General features: G+C 52.6%; 1 protein-coding gene across 3 annotated transcripts in view; it reads right to left on the reverse strand.

Annotated features, from left to right (window-relative positions):
* ATP2A3 (ATPase, Ca++ transporting, ubiquitous) overlaps positions 1-23093 on the reverse strand; it is a 35913-nt gene extending 12820 nt beyond the window's left edge. For all 3 annotated transcript variants that reach the window (XM_006863276.1, XM_006863275.1, XM_006863277.1), the window contains exons 1-14: positions 22857-23093; positions 12977-12994; positions 12726-12808; positions 11205-11309; positions 10876-11014; positions 10516-10596; positions 10347-10432; positions 8634-9098; positions 6551-6639; positions 6317-6419; positions 5172-5303; positions 4713-4838; positions 3478-3696; positions 3022-3357 (exon numbers count right to left, since the gene is read on the reverse strand). In XM_006863276.1, coding sequence (XP_006863338.1) covers positions 3022-3357; positions 3478-3696; positions 4713-4838; positions 5172-5303; positions 6317-6419; positions 6551-6639; positions 8634-9098; positions 10347-10432; positions 10516-10596; positions 10876-11014; positions 11205-11309; positions 12726-12808; positions 12977-12994; positions 22857-22974 — 2100 coding nt within the window. In that variant the 5' untranslated portion in view covers positions 22975-23093. The remainder of the gene's footprint in view (positions 1-3021; positions 3358-3477; positions 3697-4712; positions 4839-5171; positions 5304-6316; positions 6420-6550; positions 6640-8633; positions 9099-10346; positions 10433-10515; positions 10597-10875; positions 11015-11204; positions 11310-12725; positions 12809-12976; positions 12995-22856) is intronic.
* Positions 23094-23441: the final 348 nt, after the last annotated feature.

Raw genomic sequence — 23441 nt, forward strand, 5'->3', positions numbered from 1 at the left:
ACACACAAATAGAATGTGGGACCTTATCCAGAGAAGCAGCAGCACCAGAGATGGAGGCACAGATGGGGGCATGGAGAGGGGGAGCAGCTGAGGACTCTAGATTCATCAATTAAGAAGAGAAAGACTAAGAACTGGTGGCCAGGAGCAGATCTGCAGAATGTGCCCTTTGGAGATGTAAATTATTTTATATGCCTGAGTGGGGTTTTTTTTTATGTGTTTTTTAAGAAGCTAAAGTGGATAGAGAGAAATACTCTTAACTGATGGTATATGGAGGGGATTATAATCAGTGTAATGAAACAAGTTATATGAATGGTTGAATGTGAAACTGATGATGTGCACTGTAAACTTTTACTCAATCCACAATAAAAACCTTAAATTAAAAAGAAAAAAAAAGATGGGGATAAGATTTTTATGATTCAATAGTGAGTAACTGTTATCATGACTAACTGGAACTGTCATAATTGTAAAGGTACAAATTTTGTAACAGAAACTAGGGAGTAGTTAATCTTACAGTCCAGAAACAGAGGATCCTAGGACCATCAAGGGAGAAGAGCACAGCAGAATGTGGGACCCTATCCAGAGAATCAGTAACACCAGAGAGGCAGAGATAGGGACATACATAGAGGGAGCAGCTGAGGACTCTAGATTCATGGAAAGAGAGGGACTGAGAGCTGGCAGCCAGGAGGCAGACTTGCAGAATATGCCCTTTGGTAGTTTAAATTATTACATATGCTTTACGGTTTGGAGAAAAAAAAAAAAAGCTAAAATGAATAGAGAGAAATACTGTTAACTGATGGTCCATGGAAGGGATTGTAATCATTGTAATCAAACAAGGTGTATGATTTGTTGAATGTAAAACTGATGATCTGCCCTGTAAACTTCCACTCAATCCACAATGAAAACATTAAAAAAAAAATGTATTTAGAAATTGGGCTGGCAATGAGGCTAAGGGGAAGGCAAGGACAAACCTGAGGAGACATTCAAGTCAAAGACCAGAGAAGATGATGAGGCTGGGGACAAGGATGAGGGCGGGCCAGTGGTGAGGAGGGGATGAAGCTAAGGTAGAATATGAAATCTAGGTCAGGGGGAAAATTGATGTCAAGACAGTGAACAGTCAAGGTTGTGGCCCAGGTCAAGGACCATGTAGGTTTTGTAGTCAAGGTTGGAGTCAAGATAAAAAATGGGACTTAGGCTCAAGTTTAAAAAAAAAAAATCAGATTAAGATAGAGGTCAAGTCAAAGGCCAAGACATATGGTTACAGTCCATGCCAGTAATGAGTAGACTATGTTGTTGTTGTGTTGTGAAGTGCTGTTGAGTCGGTTCTGACCCATAGCAACCCTGTATAGGGTTTCCAAGGAGCAGTTGGTGAACTTGAACTGCTGACCTTGCGGTTCAAATGGCTTTGCAGTCTGGTGCATTAACCCACAGAGCCACACTAGGACTCCAGCCACACAAGGACACCAGGACTATAGCCACAGTCTAATCATTGACAGTCAAGGTTGGAACTGTAGTCAAGGAGAATATTGGGGACAAGAGCAAAGTTGAGGTCAGCATAAGGTACTGGGTTGGGGGTTGAGGCTGCTATCAGGAATCACGTCAGGGTCCAGGTTAAGACTGAGACCTATATCAGAGTTGAGCTGAAAGTAAAGTCAGGTTTAAATAGAGTTTAAGGTCAAGGTCAAGGTTAAAGTATAGCGGGCAAAGATGAAGTCAAGAATCAGGTTCCTAATGAGATCAAATCAAGGATGATGCCCAGCTCAGTATCCAAGTCAAAGCTAGGTCACAGGTCAGATTTAAGGTGAAGTTAAGGACTAGGTAAGGCTAGAGGTCTAACATCAGGGGCCAGGTCAAGATGAGGTTGATGCTAACAATCAAGTCAGTGTTGTCATCAACACTGGGGATCAAGGACGAGACAGAACAAAACCAAATGTCCATCCAAAGATGAAAGAATAAACTGTGGTATAGTCATACAATGGAACGCTCTGCAATAACAAAAAAATGAATGGGCTGTAGATACTTTCAACAACACAGATAAATCTTCCATTCTTATGGAACTCTAAGATAGACAAACCAATCTTTGTGGTAAATGCCTTGGAATCCATTCAGACCCATAGCGACCCTACATAGGGTTTCCAAGGATCAGCTGGTGGGTCTGGACTACCAACCTTGTGGTTCAAACCAACCTTACGGCCCAGTGCCTCCAGGACTCCACACTAATCTAGAATAGAAACAAAAACCTGCAACAGTGATTGCCTGAGGTAGAAGAGAGGCCTGATGGGGAAGCGGCGTGAGGAAACTCGCTGGTTGAATGATGGTAATGTTCTATATCTTATAACGGTCGGAATTACACAGGTGTGTGCATTTATCTAAAACTCATCACCCACACCTATGGATGCAGTAGCTCAAAAGAGGGAACAAATCTTTACAGCGAGAATCATTCCCACCCCCTCCATACGCAGAGTAGACAGGGATGGGCAACTTGGACATTGGCTACCCAAAGTTGGGGGTGGGGGGGGGAGAGACTACAAAGACAAGAAGTGACTGGCTTACAAGCTTTCAAGAGGGAGCCTAGATCCAAAAAAAAAACCCACCCAAAACTCATCAATTGGTACCTTTAAAATCTGTACATTTCACTGTATATAAATTTTACCTCATAAAGGAAAAAGAAGAACCAAACACAAAAGCTGGTGTGTAGTTAATGGTGTACTTTCTGATGTATGTAAGGGTAAAGCGTACCCCAGTGTGCAGCTTGCTTTGAAATGCTAGATGGATTCAGGATACGTAGATAGGTAGAAACGTGATCAAGCAAATAGAGCCAAATACTCGTATAGAATGTAGATATTGACTATACCGGTGATGACTAACATTTTCAATTTGTCTATATTTCAAAATGCTTGCAATAAAATGTTGATAAAGTAAGAATGAGGTGAAGAGGTTGCTCGGGTTTGCTTTCTCCAAGCCCAGTAACAAGCGATCCCCCATGTCTCACTGCCTCCCCCAGGCTCTTGTCTGTGGCCTCACCATGGCGGTGATCTCATTAAAGGACTGCAGGTTCTCCACAATGCGGGACTTGTGCGCGGGCTCCACTCGGGCGAAGCAGCGGGCTGTCTGGCAGGCGTGGCGCTGCTGCTCAGGGCTGAGGTCATCAAATTCACGGCCTGTGTATGCCTTGTCCATCACGTCCTCTGTGTCCCCAAAGATGCCAAGCCGGCGACAAATGGCCACGGCTGTGCCTTTGTTGTCACCTGTGATCATGACCACGCGGATACCCGCCTGACGACAACGGGTGATACAAGCAGCCACTTCGGGCCGCGGAGGGTCCAGCATGCCCACACAGCCCACGAAGGTCAAGTCCGTCTGTAGGGAGAGGGTAGATGCCTACATCTCGGGTAGACCCGAGAATATCTTCAACCTACTACCTGCCCAGCGTCTGCGGGGGTGCATGGCCCACACCCCGACACCCACCCTGGCACCCACCTCGTACTGCTCAAACTTGCTGCAGTCGTCCAACTGCATGTCCTCCTTCTTTGGAGGCACATCCCGAGTGGCCAGTGCCAGGCAGCGCAGCGTGTCTGAGCCTGAGCCCCAATCTCGGATCTTTGCCAGGATTTGCTCCCTGGCGGTGGTGTTCAGGGGTACTTTGTGGCTCCCCACACGAACTGAGCTGCAGCGCTCAATCACGCTCTCTGGAGCCCCCTGCAGAGGGGGGACAGCATGGGGGGGACACTGTCAGTCACAACTCCCCTCTCATCCTGCCCCACTGAGAAAATGGAAGCCCAGAGATAGAAAAGATCCCTCAAGGCCAAGCCCAGAATCTGCCATAAGACAGTTCAGAGTAGGAAAGTCCTCTGTGAGAAAACCTAAAGGAGAGGGGGCCGAAAGGTGGGCACAAGGTCTGCTGTAGCCTTTGGGGGTGGGGGTAAAGGTGGGTATGACATTTCTCCTGCAGCCCTGACTCCCTGGGCTACTGGGATTCCACGTCTGTGGGGCTTGGGGACCAGACACAGGGTCCTGAAGAAGAGGTGAAGGGGGTGGTTTTAGGTAAACGGGCCCAGAGGAGACAGGCTCCTTGGAGATTCAGTCTCACCTGGGACTCCACCCCAGGCCTGAAAAAGCCACTACCTCTGACCACTTGATCAATGACTTTTCCTTTTCTCAAAAGGTAAGCCCAGATGGTGGTTTTTTAAAGTGGTCCAAGCACTAACGCAAGAACCTTTTCATTTTGAAAGGGGTTAAAACCTCCACTGCATGTTGGAGTCAGGGTTATGATTTCTAGTTTGGGTTTGGAAGCAGCAACAGGAGGGGCTGCGGACAAAGGTCTGGGTGGGAGCTGATTTCTTTCCCTTCCCTGGAGTCAGTTTCCAAAACACAGAGCATCCGATGGACACCAAGCGCTTCACACCACTGGTCAAAGGCAAAAGGGCTGCTGAGAGCTCCCGGCCTGACCCCATCATTTAGATAGGGAGACAGAAGCTCACAGAGGAGCAGAAATGACCCCAGGCTCCTGGTCTAAGGCCCCTGGCCTTGCCTCCATCTCTACCAGGCTTGGATCCTGTTCCCACTTCCCCGTGGCAGGCTGCCCATACTCATTTTGTTTTAACAGTGGGGTCTCAACTCCCACAGCTGTAATCTCTGGTGATTCAATGTTTTGGTAACCATGCCCCCAGGTCCTGGGTGTACAGGGGCCCCAAGCCAGCCAGCTAGGCCCCCACCTTCACAAACATCTTGCTGCCCTGGGTGGCTGAGCCTGGGCGGGTGGATGTGCAGTACACTGACATGGACTTCCGGTCCCGGGAGAACTCCAGGGTGAACTCCTTCCGCATCAGCTGCTTGATGACCTGTAGGTCCAGGCAAGGTCAGGGTGGGGGGCAAAGCCAGGTCCTCTGTCTTCTCCCTCACCAGAAGCACCTCTCACCTCCCTGCACGATAATATCTACACTCCTCTGACTCTGGCCTTCAAGGCCTCTACTTTCCTCTCTAGTCTGAGAGATGCTGGAAAGCTACCATTTCCTGAGCCTGACCATGCTCTGGACTTCCTCTTCTAAGCCTTTTCCGCCTCCTCGCTCCCTGGCTAAGTCTTACTAGGAATCTGAAGTCCTGCCTCCTCCCAGAGGTCCCCCAAGACGTGGTCCTCCTCTCTCTCTTCTCCAATGCCCCGCCTGCAGCCTCACCGTGTTGCAGGCGCCAGCTCGTTCCACCCGGGACAGTGCCTGCAGGTCCATGTCAAACACGTTCATCTTCTCCACCAGGCAAGTCAAAGCTGTCTCTGTGGCCTCTCCCACTTTCTCGTACACGCCCTTGGCCTGGTGGGATCCAGGAAACAGGGAGTGAGGGGCAGGGCAGCCCCTAGACAGGCCCTCCGGTCTCACCTCCCACTCACTCCCTGTCCTGTGGAGCACCCTTAGCCAGAGTGACACATAAGTTCCTCTGCACCAAAGCTGGTGGGCCCTTCCCAATCCGCTGACCTTCCCTTCCCCTCATATCAATGGCCTTGTACCCTCCCAGCTCTCCTCACCTCTGTTCACTCCAGCCCCTGCCCCCTGCCACCCACCCTCTCTCCCTGGTGCTGTGGGTTAATGCGCTGGGCTGCAAAGTCGGTTTGAACTACAAGGTTGGCGGTTCAAGCTCAACAGTGCTCCTTGAAAACCCTACACAGGGTCGCTATGAGTCAGAACTGGCTCAACAGCATTTAACAACAACAACAACAGACTCTCTAACTCTCTACCCCATACCAAAACCCCAGTTTGGCCTTGGTCTACCTCACTCTCGCCTGGTCAGTACACAGGACCCCTTGATTCCAGCTCTGTTCTTTCCCCACAAGGAAGCTTGGTGGAGCCTTTGTAAATGCAAAGCTGACCATGCCATGCCTCCCCAGTCCCAATCTAAGGAGATGTAGTAGTGGTGCCACAGGGCTGCTAACCGAAAGGTTGGCGGTTCAAACGCACCAGCAGCTCCACAGGAGAAAGATAAGGCAGTCTGCTTTCATAAGTTTAGTCTTGGAAATCCTATAAGACCATTTTCCTCTGTCCTAGAGGGTCACCGTTGAGGTGGAATCAACTCAACGGCAACCGCTTTGGGTTTGCTTGTTGTTTTTGGCATTTTTGGTAAACCTCTACCACCTCAGGGGGCCCTGACTCTTCAGTCCCAAAGAAAGCCTGAGGAAAAACGGAGGAAGCATGGGAGATGTTCATGGGGTGTCCGTGGCACTCCAATGGAGCAGAAAGGGCCAATCTTTGGGGCTTTGAAACAATGGGAGAAGGGTCTGTCTTGGGTGCTCAGATACTAAGGGAGGTCGTGAAAAGGACTAGGATCCCACCTCATTGTAGTCCAGCGCAGAGTCATTGCACAGAGCACAGATGGTCGCCAGCTCCACCAGCCCGTCGAACTGCCCGCAACGAACGAGCTTTTCTCCCTGCCGCCTGCAGAGCCCAGGCGGTCAGTTCCAGGGTCCCGCCCCTCGCCCCGGAGGCGCTCTATCTCCCGGACACCACTCAGTGCTCTCCCGCGCGACCCCGCCCACGATAAACCCCGTCCCCTCGACCCAACTCACACTTCGCCCTCGGGGGCATATGTGGTACCCGAGATGGTGAATTCGTACAAATGGCAGGAGTCGGCCTTGGCCTCAGCCACCACGAACATCTGGGAAGCCAAGGACATGTTCAGGGTCAACTGGGTCACCTCTCCTCAGGGTAGCCAATCTAAATAACTGATTCTGGGGTGGGGCCATGCAAGGTTGCCCTAGAAACCACTGACACCACCCCCCACCCCCAGGGTCCACGGAGGCGTGGTGTAGAACTGTGCTAGGCTGTGGATTTGTCTGTTTGCTCTGAACCTGGAGGGGTTCGTGACAGATTCTTCAATGCTTTCTAGCAGGTGATAGAGCCCTGAACAGGGACAGGAAGCTAGTCTTTGTCCCAGTCCTGCGGAGCACCTGAGCCTCAACTCCTCTAGGGAGTGAGATCAGAATCCAGGTGTTCCCACACTCCCTTCCAGGGAAACCTATACCCCACTCTGGGGCACGGACCTTTCCTACCCAGAGGTGACCCCAGAGGTTAAGCTCCTGATGGCAGGACCGCTGGAGCCCGAGGGGGCTCACTTCCTCCCAGGGCAACCCATTTTCTTGTCAGTTTCCTGGGAACTGCCTTGCTGTACATGGCCATCCCAGCCCCCAGTTGCTGTTAAGTGTTATCAAGTCAGTTCCAACTCATAGCGACCCTGTCCCATACAGGGTTTCCAAGGAGCGGCTGGTGGGTTTGAACCGCCAACCTTGCACCTAGTAGGTGCTCAACAAACAAGTTCCCCTTTCTCTTCTCTCTCCTGCTCCTGAAAGGTTGTTGTTGTTGTTGTTGTTGTTGTTAAGTGCCATCGAGTCGGGTCCGACCCATAGCGACCCTGTACAGGGTTTCCGAGGGTGTAAATCTTTACGGGAGTAGAAAGCCTCATCTTTCTCCCACGGAGCGGCTGGTAGTTTCGAACCGCTGAACTTAAGGTTCGCAGCCCAATTCGTAACCACTACGCTACCAGAGCTCCTTAGTAGTTCCCCAGTAAGTACAGCCCTGAACAGTCAAGTTTCTCAGTCCAGCATGCAGCAACTAAGCCCTCTATAACTTCCCTAGGATGTGCTTTCCAGGGCGTTACTGAAGCCAAGGAACATTTTGTTCGAATAAGGTTCCAGTGGTAGTTCGAGTTGGGCTGCTAACCACAAGGTCAATAGTATAAATCTACCAGTCAGTCCACAGGAGAAGATGAGGTGTTCTGCTCCCATAAAGATTTACATACAGCCTTGAAAACCCTGTACAGGGTCTCTATGAGTCAGAAGCGACTTCACGGCACACAGCCGCCATCACTACCAGGGATATTGCAAGGTCACCGCTCCTCAGGAGAAAGATGTAGATTTACAGTCTCAGAAACCCTACATAGGGCTATGAATCGGAATCAACTCGGTAACAGCGGGTTTGGGTTTTGATTGAGGAATTTTGCAGAGCTCTGGGTTGTAGGGCAATAAAGCTTGTGGTACCCTTGCCCCTGCAGCCTCTGATGGACTACGTACATGAAGCCCTAAGATTCAGAACACAAAGCCCAGTTCTAAGGCCTCCCAGCTGGCAGACTGTATGAGACGAGGTGGGAAAGGAGCCATGGGGGAGTGGTAAACCCACAATCTTTACCATCACCCCACCCACCTCTCTGCTGAGGCGGGAGAAGCCAGAATCCCTGAATATGTGGGCAATGAGCCCGGCATGTGGGATCGAACACTAGGGAGTAAATAATTCCTGCGGGGGCCATTCTTAGGTCAGCAGAGCTGACAGATCTGGAGGCAGCAGGACAGAACCTGGGCCCAGCCCCCACGTGGCTCAGACACCAAGGTTGGACTCCACCCTCTCCTGTGCCTTAATGGTTAACTGGCAGGGCTTGCATACCCAAGTTTCAGATGAGGAAACTGAGGTTCAGAGATGGTCAGTGACCTGCCTGGGCCCCACAGGCTCTGTCTTTAGCTCCATGAAACCTCTACCATGGGATGGCCCACAGGTTGTCTCTTCCATACTGGGTCAAACAGGAAGTCAAGGAGAGGCCCAGATAGGGAGCCCAGTTTGCCCAGCATCACACAGCACCACCAGCTGGCTGTGGCCACTCACCCGGCAGACAGACATCTGGTTGGTAGTGAGTGTGCCAGTCTTGTCGGAGCAGATAACTGATGTGCAGCCCAGGGTCTCCACAGAGGGCAGACTCCGCACGATGGCGTTCTTGCGTGCCATGCGCCGTGTGCCCAGAGCCAGGCATGTAGTGATGACAGCCGGGAGGCCCTCAGGGATGGCGGCCACAGCCAGGGCCACAGCAATCTTGAAGTAGTAGACAGCACCACGGAGCCAGGAACCACCATGAGCTGGGTCGGCAAAGTGGCCGATGTTGATGACCCACACAGCCACACAGATCACGGAGATGGCTCGGGACAGCTGCCGCCCGAACTCATCCAGTTTGCGCTGCAGTGGCGTCCGCTCCGGCTCCACGGCCGCCATCTGGCTCCGGATCTTACCTAGCTCTGTGTGCAGGCCTGTGGCCACCACCACACCCACTGCTTTGCCCGATGCAATGTTAGTGCCCTGTTAGAGTGAGGGTCCAAGGAAGAGCTGCTTACACTGCGGCCAGAACCCAGGACCCCTGCCTCTCACGTAACAATGTGTCAGCTGTATGAGGACAGGGCTCTGGTTCACCAAGTGTCACCCATGCCCGGTCCCCCAACCCATCAGTATGACTTGTCAACAATCAATATGGCCACGTGGGAGCATTTGGTGATCAACAGTCTTATCGATATTCACTAGCAGATCCAGAAACCCTGAGCCTAAAGAGCCCCCCTGCCCAGGCTGATGGAAGGGACAGCCAGCCTTGATCTGTTTCCTCCTCCGTAAAGTAGGCCAGCAGAGGCCCAAGACACAGGGGCCCCAAGGAGGCTGTTAATTCAGTGCCACTTGTGATGGATGCACCACGGGTGGTGGGGAGAAGGCAGGTGTGGGGGCAGCCTCAGCCTGTCTTCTCCACCTTCTCACTGCCTTCCACCTGCCAAAAACCCCTGAGAGAGAGAAAGGGCCTGTAGTTGGCCAGCCCATCCTCCTTAGAAGGCTTTTTCAGGGCAGCTGGTGACACTGAAATATACCATCCCTACCCAAAGCAGTTTCCTGTCTGTGAAAGGGATTATTCCCATCTGCCCCCACTTCTACAACCCTCTTCCCTCTGAAGGAGGAGTCCTGGTGGTACAGTGGGTTAAGCCTTGGCCTACTAACTGCAAGGTCAGCAGTTCAAACCCACCAACCGCTGCTCTAGGGGAGAAAGCTGAAGCTGTCTGCTCCCATAAAGATTTACAGTCTCAGAAACCCTAAGGTTCAGTTATACTGTGGGTTTCTATGAGTTGGAAATGACTTGATGCCAGTGGGTTTGGGTTTAGTTTCTGTGGAGAACTTTCTCCTGGGTGGTTACAGGCAAGCTCTTCCTCTTTCCGGATCATGAGGGAAAACTTTGGAGAATGTCTGAGTTCGCGTCTCAGCTCCATCACTCACTGCCTCTGCAACCTTGGGCAAGTCACTTAACCTCCCTCTGCCTGCTGGAAAATACGGATAGTAAGAGGGCTTATTTCAAAGGTCTGTGATGAAGACTCAAAAAAGGAATAAGTATCAAGGGCTTAGAACTGGCCCACAGTCCTCACTCAGTAAGCACGTGCTATTATTATTATAATACATTTGTATGTATTGTCAATAATTGATGAGGTGCTGAGTTTCCTGTGGGACTTAATCGATTTAACTTTAATGATACTATCTATTGTTGCTCGACTCAGGCCCAGGCATCCAGGGACTTACAGAAAACAGCATGTTCTTCTTGTCCTGATTCACAGCCCTGGGGTCTGGGATGGCATCTGTGTGCTTGGTCACAGACACAGATTCACCTGGCCATGGAATAAAAATGAGAAACACCATGCAGAGATGTCCAGTTCTCTTGCCTTACCCCCACCCGGCCTCCACAGCTCACCGGTCAGGATGGACTGGTCCACTCGCAGTGTAGTAGACTTGATCTCGATGAGGCGGAGGTCAGCAGGCACTTTGTCCCCAACTGTGGAGGAAGGAAAGTCTGGCTGAGTGTGAGGCTTTGGGTACTACCCCTCTGAGAGCCAGGAGGGCTCCCAGGAACCACAGCTGCCCCACCCCACCCCCCGAGTCCGATCCCTTAGGAGTCCCCCTGCACTCCAGGCCTCAGTCTTTGCTTGTACAATGGGGTTGGAACCATGGTGGACCCAACAGTCACCCTCTGAGTATACAGCTGAAAAGTGGAGGCACAGAGAAAGGTGGGATCACCAGTGTCACAGAATAAGAGGGGGAGCCCCCGGCGCACCCGCCACTTCCACGATGTCTCCAGGAACCATGTCCCGGGCACGGATCCTCTGCACACCCTTGCGGTCCGAGCGGATCACCTTGCCCATCTCAGGCTCATATTCCTTCAGGGCTTCGATGGCACTCTCAGCGTTGCGTTCCTGCAGAACCCAAGGTGAGCAAGTGATTTGTCCCTGCTGTCCCTCGCAGGCCACCCCCTCAGAGTGATGATACCCTCAGGATCTGTGGTGGAGCTGAAGCAGAACACACAGGGAATCCTAGCACCAGCCAGAGGTCACAACTAGCGGCTGGGAGGTCCCAGGGTCCTGGTCCTACCCCATAGCTGCCCACCTGCCACACGCCCACAATTGCATTGGCCACAAGGATCAGCATGATGACCAGGGGCTCCACGAAGGCAGTCACGGTCTCTTCGCCCTCCTCGAACCAGGCCAGGACCTGCCAGGATCGGAGCCGGTGAGTTAGAGCTACGCTGTGGGCAGGACCTGGTCACCTTTCCCTATGCACCTCCTGGCTGCCTCTTGGCTGTGCAGGAGATGCCCTGGGAGCCCTGGGCGGCTCAGAGAAGGTCTTGGCTTACAGAACACTCAGCTTCCTCAAACAGTGACCCACACAGGCCAGCCTTCAGGGACATGGGACAGCTACACAACCATCAGCTGGAGATCCCAAAGTCTACCTAGAACAATGTGGGATTCCCATCACCTGGGAACTTGATAGAAATGCAATTCTAGTGGCTCATCCAGCCCTGCTGAATCAGAAGCTCAGGGGTGGGCTCAGCACCGGTGTTTCAACAAGCCCAGGTGGTCTGTGCCCTGTCACGTTTGAGACCACCTTCACAAAGCAGCTTTGTTCCAGACCTAGAGCCCAGGTGCCTAGGCTGGGAGGCAGGAGACCCAGTTTGAGTCCCATTTCTACCTCTGGCCCAAAGGGATACTTGTCATTCCTCCTCCACGAAGTCATATGCCCGCCTGTACAGGGAAAGGGTAGAAGCATCCTGTCGGGTCAGCGGTTTTAGGCTATAAGTCCCCAGTTCCCACAAGGAGGGTCAGACACAGCTGGCTGGGCCCCTGCTGACTGGATGCTGAGAGTCCCACGTGGGGCCACTGCTGTCCCATGCTTTCAGCCCACCCACCAAGATGAGGTCTCTTCCTCAAGTCCTGCTGGGTGGGTGGGGCCAGGAACCAGAACCATGTCTACCCGCAGGGCAGCCTGGACAAGACCCTGAGTTCCATCTTGGTCTCCCATGGGTCCAGGAGGCATCTGGGCACCAGAATTGGGGAAGAGCAAAGGGGAGCAGCAGTCAAGAGGAGGTCACAAAAAGTTAAGGTCTCAATGCTGGAGATGGTATTCCCACATGGGCAACTGGATGGCTGGAGACAGTTTTGTTATGACCAGGGGGTACTGTGGCATCTGGGTAGCAGAGGTCAGGAATACTTCTAAACCTTCTACATGCACACGCAGCCCTGCAAGGCGGCCAAGGATTGCTGGGTCCAAAAGTTAGCAAAAGACTGATGAGCTAAGACAAGGGTAGAGAGGTAGGAGATCCCACGTGTGCTTTTGAAAGCTCACTCTGACAACCAGGGTGCAAGAGGGACTGGTGGAGCACTGGTGTGTGTGTGGGTGGGGTGGAGGGCAGATGGTGGCCAGGAGTCCAATGAGAGGGTCTGCAAGGGTACAAGTAAGGGAAGCCCAGGTCTTAGTAGAGCAGGGGGGTGGGTAAGACCAGGGAACAGGCTTAGGGATGCCCACAGCTGAGAGGACAGCTCTGTGCCCCAGAGCACTAGGACCTGAGTCTCCCTCCTGGCTGCCCACGCTGAAGGGACTATAGGCTACAGTGAGTAGGGCCCTACTTACGAAGGAGACCAGGGCAGCCAGCAGCAAGATGCGCACCAGGAGGTCCTCAAACTGCTCCAGCACCAGCACCCACAAGGACTTCCCTGGGAATGGGAGCGCCGTGTGAGGCCTGGGCCTCTGACCCACTACCCCTCCCATTCTGAGACCAACCAGCCACCTCCCTCCTCGCAGGTGGAAGAGGGAATTCAAAGACCCCCAGGACCCTCCAGGCACACAGCCCAGCCTGCAGACTGCCCACCCAAGTCTCTCACCTTCCTCAGTTGGGAGCTCTACAGGATCCAGGCAGGCATGGGGCCCATGAGGAGACAAGAAACGTATGGGTTATGCAGGGGCCTTGGAGATGTCTGGATAGCCCCTCCCCACCGTGCCCACCCAGATCCCCAGGATGGTCTGCAAGGGTCACCACAGCTCTCTGAGGTCACTCCACCTCACAACAGACCGTTTGAGCCTAGATGCTTCCAGCCCCCTACCCTACCCCACCCCACTCTGACTGAGGAAGGTTGGGTGTGGCCTAGCCCACCTTGGGACAAAACCAGGGCTAGGAGAGTCCTTCCATTATAGCTCCCTTCCCATTGCAGAGGGTAAACTGAGACCTAGAGGAGGGAGGAGATGATCTCACAGTTCCCCCATCACTGTCCTTCTTCAGTCGTCACTGTCCTTCTTCAGCCGGCCATCCAGTCAATGTGCTCCACCCCCACTGCAAAGTGGCCTCTCCCTCTGTGTGGGGCTCAAACGACTCCAGGCTAACGGAGTCCCCGGGTGGTACTGATGAACTCAACTGGATACTAACTGGAAGGTTGGTGGTTGGATTCCACCCAGAGGTGCCTTGGGAGAAAGACCTGGCTATCTACTTCTGAAAAATCAGCCACTGGAAATCCTATCAAAAACTAACTTTGCAGAGCCTAATATTTTTATTCTATCATCTATATTTTTTATTCATTAAAATCATGATACTTCTATAGTAGGTTTGGAAATCACTGACAATAGCAAATGAAACATTCCTTGAAAAGAAGGAAAGAAAACTCTATGGAGCACAGTTGTACTATGACACTCACAAGCCGCCCAGAGAGGCGAGGGGGAGGAGAATCAATAGCCACTGGTTTACTCACAGGGCCTTGGACATCCTGCTGCTCTGGAACCACCTGAGCAAGGTCTGCAGTCAAGTTAGTCCTCGGAACCTCATCCTACCCAGGGGCAGCCAGCATCCCTTTCAGTGAGGAACACTTGCATGGTTGCATCTTTGGGGGCTGGGCCTCAGCTTACCTCTCCTAAATCCTCTATAGGGTAAAGTCAGCAAAGACGCCTTGCAGCTCAGCCCCACCCCCACACAGCATTCTGAACTTTGAAAACATCAGTAGAACCTGGCAGGACTTTACAGGCAAGTTTGACCTTTATGCTTCCCGAAGTTCCTTTTATACCAGGTTGACTGGTACCTGTATCTGGTGGCCTTGGGTAACTGATATCTTTGAATCATCCCAACACTTAAGAGGAGGCGTGGCAGGAGCCATGGACTTGTTTCATAAATGGGAGCAGGAGGCTCATTGTGGAGAATTGGCTTGAACAAGGTCACATGGCAAGGTAAGTGTGCCTCTGGGACTGTGGGAAGGGCCAGACCAACAGGATGGTCTTTAACAGGCTACCCCCTGTCCCAGTGAGCTCTTCCAACCCAGGATGAAGGCTAAGTGAGCCCCATTCTGTCTGCTCCACCTCTTTTCCCAAAGAGCAGTCTCCAGCAGCATGCACATCACCTGGGAGCCTGCAGGAAATACAGAATCCAAGACCCCAGCTCAGTTCAGTGTTCTCTTCCTCCTCCTCACACGAGGATGCACACAGGTATCTGATCTACCCGCTTTTGCCATGTACTAAGAAGCATTTTTTCCCGTGGGAGTCTGCTCCCAGACCACTGTTTAGAAGGTCTGGGATCTGCACCTGGCAGCTGAACCATGGAGAATATTGAGTAGTCCACTGGGCTGCAGGAATCCAGGAGGGAAACATTTAACCTAAAAATACACTTTCTAGCATTTTCTCCAAAGTCCTATTTTAGGCCGCAGCTGACATTTTCCGTGGAAAATGTAATCTCCAGTGTCCTGCGTCGAGATTAAAATCAAACAGACTTTTTCCTTCTGATCTATTTAGCTGAAGCGAACAGGAAAGGCAGGGGGAGGAGGCAGGCCTGCTTTCTGGGCTAATTCTCCAATGGAGTACGGTCCTTTTGAGGTCATATCAGTCATGCTCCAGTCTCAGTACTGAACAGAGTCAACCTCACAACACACGTGACACAGCCTGCTTCTGCCGTGCTTTACCCAAGAGATTTCCCAAATCCTTACAGTTCATCTGTGAATCTCACCTGAATCTCACCTGAATCTCCCTTGCTGTTTTCCCCTACCAGGCATACAGCCCCTGTAACTACATTCCTTACGGCATTGCTTCTGGGCAGAGTTGAGGTCAGCCAGGCGCTAAGGTATAATCAGATGCCCTGCTCATCCCTGTGCAGGATACACGGCAAGGTTCCAATATTACCTAAGCAGCAGCTCTCTGAAGGGCTTCAGGCAGGTAGCTCAGCCTCCCTGAGCCTCATTTGGAAGAAGGGGCACCCAGGTCTACCTGGAAGGGCTGTCAACATTATTAGGAGTCATGTTTATTGAGCATGTACTATATCCTGAGCAATGTGCCAGGCGCTTTACCTACAGTCTCTCTAGAGAACCAACGGGAAAGAGTTATGTACTGAGCCGATGAGGAGGGGCTCAGAAGACATAATGATAGCAAGCGACAACTAGTGTTAGTTGTGCACCAGCCAATGTGCTAACTCCATGTATAAGTCTCATCATAATTCAAATAATCCAAGGAGGACACAATTAAGATCCCATTTTATAGAGGAGACGATGGAAACACAGAGAGGTTAGGTAACTAGCTCATGGTCACACAGCTGGGAAGTAGCCGGGCAGGGTTTGGAATTCAAGGAGTCTGGCTCAGGATCCCCCGATCTGACTTCAAATCTGTCCTATTTTCCTTCCTCTGTCCCCTCTGCTGTCCTGAATCTAGGTCAACTGAAAAAAGTGGCATCCCTTGTCCTGATTGTCGGGCTGCTATAACCTCATCCCAACAGCTGGTCAAACCGTCCTGCCCCAAAGCTGCCAACTCAAATCATCCCCGTTCAGAAAGGTTCTGCTCTTCTCACAGGTGACGTCACCAGACTGTGAAATCGAGGATGGGCTGACATGGTGGCTGCAAAAATGGGCTTAAACAGACCAGACAGATGAGGCTGGGACAGGACCTGACAATGCTTTGTTCTAGTCTCCATAAGGTGGCCATCAGTCAGAGCTAACTGGTCAGCATTCAACAGTGACCAAGGCCCTGTGCTTCAACCTCACCAAGTCCTGCGAGACAAAACTCTCCCCTCACATTAAATGAGCCCCAAGGTCCTCAAGGGAGCCCAGGGCCTAGAAGAGATCCCCCCCAACCCCATCCCCAGACATGCCTGGAAGATAACGGTGCATGGAAGGCAGAGCTGGTTCCCTGGACGTGGGGGCACTGACTGGGCCCACATCTGCCCACCCTGGTCCAGCTGCTCCATTTGTTAAATTCATAGCACTGCCACCACTGGGCTGCCCAGGGCACAGGCAGTAAGGAGGTGCTACTCCCTCCAGATCCATGGCTGGACCAGCCTGGGTGCGGGCAGTTCTCACCGCTCTTGTCTGAGCCTCTGCGACCCACTTCTGTTCTGGGTCACTATGGCTCCCGTCGATGCCCATTGTGGGGCTGGTCTGAAGGAGCCTGGAACTGTTATCAGAGAAGTTCAGGGCTTAGAGCAACGAGTCTGGTCCAGAAAAGCTTGCGTTCAAATCCTACTCTATCTCTTGGTACTTATGTTGTTGTTAAGTGCTGTGGAGTCAGTTCCGACCCATAGTGACCCTGTACAGGGTTTCCGAGGCTGTAAATCTTTACAGGAGCAGAAAGCCTCATCTTTCTCCCGTGGCACAGCTGGTAGTTTTGAACTGCTGACCTTAAGGTTCGCAGCCCGATTCGTAACCACTCGCTACCAGAGCTCCATGGTAGTTATGTGTCTAGGGGCAAATCACTAAAATCCCTGAGTACCTCAATTTCTCTATCTGATAAGTGAGAATAATAGTGGTAACTACAGCATAAGGAGTTCTGGTGTGGCGCTGTGAGATAACGCACTGGACCGCAAGGGCTGCAGTTCAAACTCACCAACCAAAGGGTTGCTATGAGTCGGAACTGACTCGATGGCACGTAACGACAACAACATGGCATAAGGTGGCTATGAAGATGAAATGACTCTGACACTTAGAACAGAACACAGCACACGGTGTCTCTAGGACCTGGCACAGAGCCTGGCCCACAGGAGGTGACGAGGAAATGCTTGTGAATACGTAACTGGACCTGCCTCTCCCCTGATCAGAAGTTACCAGTGGTTCTCCACGGCCTACAGGATACAGATGAATCTTAGCACAGCATTTAAGGCCTTCCGGGATCTGCCCAAACCTGACCTTCCAGAATCACTCCTACCTTAAGACATCTATCTGCCAATCCTCCAATTGGTTCACCCTGAGACTGCCTGCCACCACCTCTTCTCATCCCCCCTCATTCTGCTCAAACTTTTCTTTTCTCCTCCAAAAGTTCACTTCTGCCCAGAATTTGTTGTTGTTGTTGTTGAGTGCTGTCAAGTCGATTTTCAACACATAGTGACCCCATGACAGAGAACTGAACTGCCCCATAGAGTTTCCTAGGACCGACTCGACGGCACTTAACAACAACAACATTGTGGGAGTGGATTGCCAGATCTTTGTTCCACAGAACAGCTGGGTAGGTTAGAACTGCCAAGCTTTAGGTTAATAGCTGAGCACAAACTGTTGCATTGGCATCCTGGTGTAATGCTGCAGGACAAGCACTGGACTGCTAAACACAGGATTGGCAGTTCAAGCCCAGCCGCTGATCTTCAGAAACCCTAAGTAGGTCACTATGCATAGTAACTGACTCCACGGCACTTAACAACAACAATATGGAGTGTAAGGAACGCTCTGTAGGCTAAACACGGGTCCACTAACTGCAGGATTGGAAGTTCAAACTCAGCTGCTGCTCCTCGGAAACCTACGCAGGGTTCCGATGAGTCAGAGGTGACTGGGAGGCACGTGACACCAACTATAGGCTCCTTCTGTCCAAAGTACCAAAACACACAAAAACACGTCACCACTGAGCCACTTCCGACTCCCAGAGACCCTACAGGGCAGTGTAGAACTAACTAACTACCCCACAAGGTTTCCAAGGCTGTTATCTTCATGGAAGCAGCACATCTTTCTCCTATGAAGCAGTGGGTAGGTCCTAAATGCTGACCTCGGTTAGCTGAGTGCTTAGCTACTGTGGCCCAGAAGTACCCTTCCCTGTTTCCTCATCTGAATCCCACCCTTCCAGGAAGAAAAGCCTTTTCCTCTGTGAGTTTTCCCACCCCCCACCCCCACCCCGGCCATTACCTGGCCTTCCCCTCAGCAGCACCCATGACCTCCACACAGTCATCTGTGGGACAGGAGCATATAGAAGAGTTGAGTCATCCCTGGGTCCACACACAGCGTCACTATTGAGTTTAGCCAGGGCCCAGCGCCAGGGAAAAGGGAGTGGGTACAGGGTCAGGGATGTCCCTAGGCTGTCCCCAAGCTCCTCTCACCACTTGCTCCCTAATCCCCCCTCAACTCCTTCCTCTTGGCCACATTGGAAACTGGTCTTTCAGCTTCTCAGTCTGGCTCCAGCTGGGAGAGGCACACTCAGCAAGATCTTCCTCAAAGGTAAATTTACAGAACAATTAAATCACCACTTGCAGAGTCAGGGGCTGGGCAGACCCCGCCCAGTCCACCTGTCTCCAGGGTCCATCTAGAGTGGACCACCTGGTCCTGCTCAGCAGGGGGCCACTGGGGGGGGGCACCTGGCTCACCAAGCACTAGAGGTGAAGGGTTTGTGGGCTCAGATTGCATTATGGGATAGACCCAGCTCTGCTCAGGGAGCTCCTGGTGCAACGGGTGAGGGAGGCCAGCTGGGGCGACCTGGTGCTATTCCTAAGGGGCTAACACTGTCTCGCAAGAGCCAGTGGGCATGAAAACAAGGTGAAGTCTGAAAGACCTTGAACTTCCAAGTCCCTGAAGGTACCCCTCCTCCACTCAGAACTAGGACAGACCAGAGCCAATTTCACATCCCACAAGGCCCATAGGGGATCTCAAGGTCCCATCTCTGCTATGCTGGCAAGGACACTGAGGCCAAGGACAGGCAGGTCTGTCTGACACTACCCAACCAGTGGGACCACTCAGCTTGCCCCAATCCCCTGGCCTGGTTTCGTCAAGGTGCACATGTGGGTTTCTAGAGTTCCAGCATCCCACCTGGATGCTGAGATCAGGAGATAAGGATATCGCTGCCTGCAATCCAAATCTAGACCACCCCTCTTATCCGGCAGTCTCTGGGGCCATTGTACGTACTGCACAGATGAACAGCATGAAGCCCAGGAAGACAGACTTCAGTCCCGGGTCACGGCTCCTCTCCAAGCACTCTTAGACAGGGACCACCCTGGGGGCCCTCCTGAGAGCTTACCTGACTCCCATATCATGCTGTGCACTGAGCTTTAAGGTCCTTTAGGACATGACCCACCTGCCTTGGTTCATCCTTGGTTCATGTTAGGCAGAGGAGCTAGGCAGCCCACTCACAGACACCAAGAATTCCAGTGGCTCCTAGGTCTGTAAAACGATGCCCAAGCTGACTTATGAACAGAGAAATGCCAACTAGAACTATGGGAGGCCATATGGTTCCATCCAAATTGCGTAGAGCAAAAATATGGATTACAACCTCACAGAGAACACTTTAGCAATAGCTGTCAAAATGAAAAGTATACACACAATCTTTGAACCACTTTGAGGAATTTACCCTGTAGCAATGTTCACAAGTGTCTGAGAGGATGTAGGAACAAGGATAGCCCTTGTAAGGTTGTGTGTCAAACAACCCAGGTGTTCATCAGAATCCAGGGTGAAGAAATAATGAAGAGCCACATAAAAAAGCTCTGCACAGTCACTAGAAGCTGAAAGATGCTCTGCATGGAACTGCCCCCAAGACTGACAGACAAGTGGGAAAACAGGACTGAAGCAGGTATGGTCATAGATTCAAATGTGCACAGAATACCTTGAGAACGAGACATGAGCTGTTGATAAAACTGGGAATGGGAAGTTGGGAGCAGGGTGGGGAGACGTTACCGTACACCTTTTGTACCCTTTGAATGTTGGTGTGCAAATTTTTATTCAAAGAGAAAATTTTTTAAATGTTAACAAGTTTCCTGGAAGGTGAATGCCAGCACCTCTGGGTCCTACAGAGAAAGATGTTGGAGTCCAGGCCTGTTGAGGCTTCAAAGGACCCATCGCTGCAACAAGAATTGGGACAGATCGATTTTGTATGTATGGGGGTGCTCGGGTTTCCATAATCTCTGAGTGCATTGCTGATTTTCACTTCCCCTCCCCACAGTGATAAGGCCTCTGTCTTTAACAGGAGAGAGGTGGGAGGGTGGGATCCCAAGTTCCTTCCCCCCACTCCCCACACAATTTGCAAACTTTAGGACTTAAGCAAATGACTTCCATGTGGTTTGTAGCGCCAACGACTTTGCAGGTGCACAGACTCCTAGGGTGGGGGACTCCAGTCCCTGGGGTGTCCCCCTACACCTGCAGGCCCCACCCAGCTTCTGGCCCACCTGGAGTCCGGCCCATCCTTCTTTGCAACAGGGAGGGACGACTGGGTGTCAGTGACCTCAAGGAAGACTCACTAACAGCCCTGTGAGGTGGTTCTACCTGCTTAGAGATGAGGAAAGCAAGAGATCCAGGATCACACAGCTCTGAAAGGCCAGAGCCAAGCTTCAAATCCCTGTCAATCCAATCCCAGGGGCCGTGCTGGTGGCAACTGAAGGACACCTCATGTCCCCCCTCTCAAGCCAAGGCTGGGTCCTCGAGGCCATAGACAGCACAGAGACATGAAAGGGCAGCTGGCTCTCCTTGCTCCCCTCTACTGGTGATCCCAGAATCTGGACTGTTCCCTGAGCTGAAAGAAGTGCCCTCTGGGGCTCTGAAGGTTCTGGGAGTAAAGCTGGAGTAGCTGCTACCCAGCCAATCCCAACTGCAGCACAGACGCCAACATCAGAGATCTAGAGGCCTCCCTGTAAAGGCAGGAGACCAAAGTCCAGAGAGGACCAGCGCCACCACTTAACTATGTGACTTAACTTCTTAGTGTCTCAGTTACCTCCTCTGTAAAATAGAGATGAAGACAGTCCTTACCTCACAAGGTGGTTTTGAGGAACACATGAAAAGTGCAGAGGACAGTTCCCAGCACATAATAAATGCTCAGTAAATATTGGCTTTTATTATTACTGTTATGGAAGCAAAAGAGAGACAGGAAGCACAGAAATGGCCCCCAAAATTTCCCTCCCACCCCTAAGGTACATGCATGTCTCTGTGAATGCACCCATCATGCCAACATCCTTACCCATCACCCTACATAGTGCCAGTGCCCAGATAAAACAATATGAGGAAGAGCTAGGGGTGGGAACTAAGGGCTCCCTCGGCTCCCCTTCTGGTTGGATGAAGGTCCAGAGAGAAGAAGGATCTTAGTCAGGTCACAAAGTCTTAGTCTGTGTCATTCTAGAGACAAAGTAAGGGATGAGTCCCAGCTTCCTTTGGGAATCAGGACTCCCAAATTGGAGACCAGGGCAAGCCCAGAAGAGGCAATGGGACCCCAGACCTGCCTGCCCTGACCCTCATACCCCATGGTCAGGGCACAGGCCCTGTTCCCTTGCAGCTATAACACGCTCCCTGCCAAGTCACTAATGGGGGATATTAAATAATATTTATCTCACCAGTTCCTCCCACAGCTCAACTAAATATAGCAACTCATTTTTTTAAAAAAGGATTTCTGCTCCAGAAAGATAATATTTACATAAGAGGTGGTTTTCATAAACCAATATGAAACCCTAAGCTCCCTTTCCAACAACTCCTCGTCATTTCTCAGACAGCCTGGAGCAGTGGGAAACTAGGGCCAGAGCATCTTCCCCTCTGTAGGGAAGGGAGGCCAGGCTGACAGGTTGACTGGGAAGGAGAGAGGCTGAGTCAAAGGGGCACATGCCCAGCTTGCACTTTGGGGATGGAGAGGATCTTTCTTTTCTCTCTGGAGCCCCAACATTCTGCTGGCTGTTGTGGGAGTGAGTGAGGTGGATAGCAAATCCTACCTGGAAACAACATGGAGAGGGACCCTACATCTTCCACTCTCACAGGACCACCAAGCCATATGTGGACAGTACCTGGTGGCATTTACTGTGCTTTTTGGACAAAACAGGAATCTCACAAACCCTCAGGGCCAAGGAAGAAATGACACCCTTCCCACACAAACAGCTTGGGAGTTCCCAGACACTCCTGAGGCAGGAGCCACTCTAGGTCACTTCAGCAAGGAAGGAGAGGCTTCCCCAGGCAGCTCCCCGAGGCCTTAAACTTGCTACCCTTAGGGAGGTGAGTCCCTCGCCTCAGCAGTTCAAAGCCCCCAGCAGCTCGGCCAGCCACATCCGCCTGGGGTAGCAGAAAGAGGAAGACCTGGAGTGGGGGTGGGGGCATCCAGGCTACCAGCTAAGAAGCTGCACCTTCAAGGGCGTTTCATTGAACCCCCAGGGGAGACCCTCAGGGCCAGCTGTGAGGCTGAGCCACAAGTCCGCCGCAGGTTCCTGGATGTGCACCTGCACGGTGCGGGTTGGTTGCTGCGCGGCCTGGAGACCCACTGCTGACCGCGGTGGGGGTAGGCTTGCGGGGGAGTACGGAGACGACAGGAAGTTTGAAAGGACCGCGCAGATCCCCGGGCTGGGAGGGAGGGGAGCAGGGAGCGGGGGACAGGCAGGCGTCCGATCTCTCAAACCCACGAAGGTGACAACGCACCCCCGCTGGGTGCCCCAAGAGCAAAAGCATCTTAATAGGTTTCCGGAGCCCTCACTTCCTGCCCGCCCGCTGGGGGGCCTCGAGCTGGTGGAGAAAAGTCCGCCCGCAATAGCGGTGCAAGGGGGTAAACTGAGCCTACGGCTCGCGGGCCCCCGCTGCCCCGCCCGGCCCGCGCTCTCACCATTGGGGCCGTAGCGCTCCCGCGCGCTGGTCACTTGCGCCGGACTCAGGCCGCACTCGGCCGTCACCTCGAAGCGGTGCAGCACGTCGGCAGTCGGAAGCAGGTGCGCCGCCTCCATGCCGCCCGCCCGGCTGTCTGCGCCGTGGGCTCTGTCGAGGCCTCCTCTACGCGCAGCTACAGCGCGGGGCGCCGGGATCTCGGGCCCGGGCGGGCGCCGCGTGAGGCCATGTCCGCAGTGGGACCTTCCCCGACGGCTGTGGCGACAGCTGCCGGGCCGCGTTGCAGGATGCTGCGCCCCGGGCTCCCTCCCCGGGGCGGGGCGGCACGGGGCCCGCCCCCGCACTCACACCCCTTCCGGCCGCCCTCCAAGCCCGCCGTCGTCCCTCCCCCGCAGCACCCTGATCTCAGAGGCCGCCCGCCCGCCCATTCTGCAGAAGAGGGAACTGAGGCCGCTGGCTGGAGAGCGCAGAGCGTGGTGGGGGGCTGGAAACATGTGACCTCAGAGGGACTCAGTGTCTTTATGCAGGATTCTGGGAGCTGTCCGGGGATCCCTAAGGGCGGGCTGCTGAGCACTGCCCTCTGGAT

This window comes from Chrysochloris asiatica, unplaced genomic scaffold (assembly GCF_000296735.1).
Source record: "Chrysochloris asiatica unplaced genomic scaffold, ChrAsi1.0 scaffold00054, whole genome shotgun sequence".
In the NCBI taxonomy this organism is placed as follows: Eukaryota; Metazoa; Chordata; class Mammalia; order Afrosoricida; family Chrysochloridae; genus Chrysochloris; species Chrysochloris asiatica.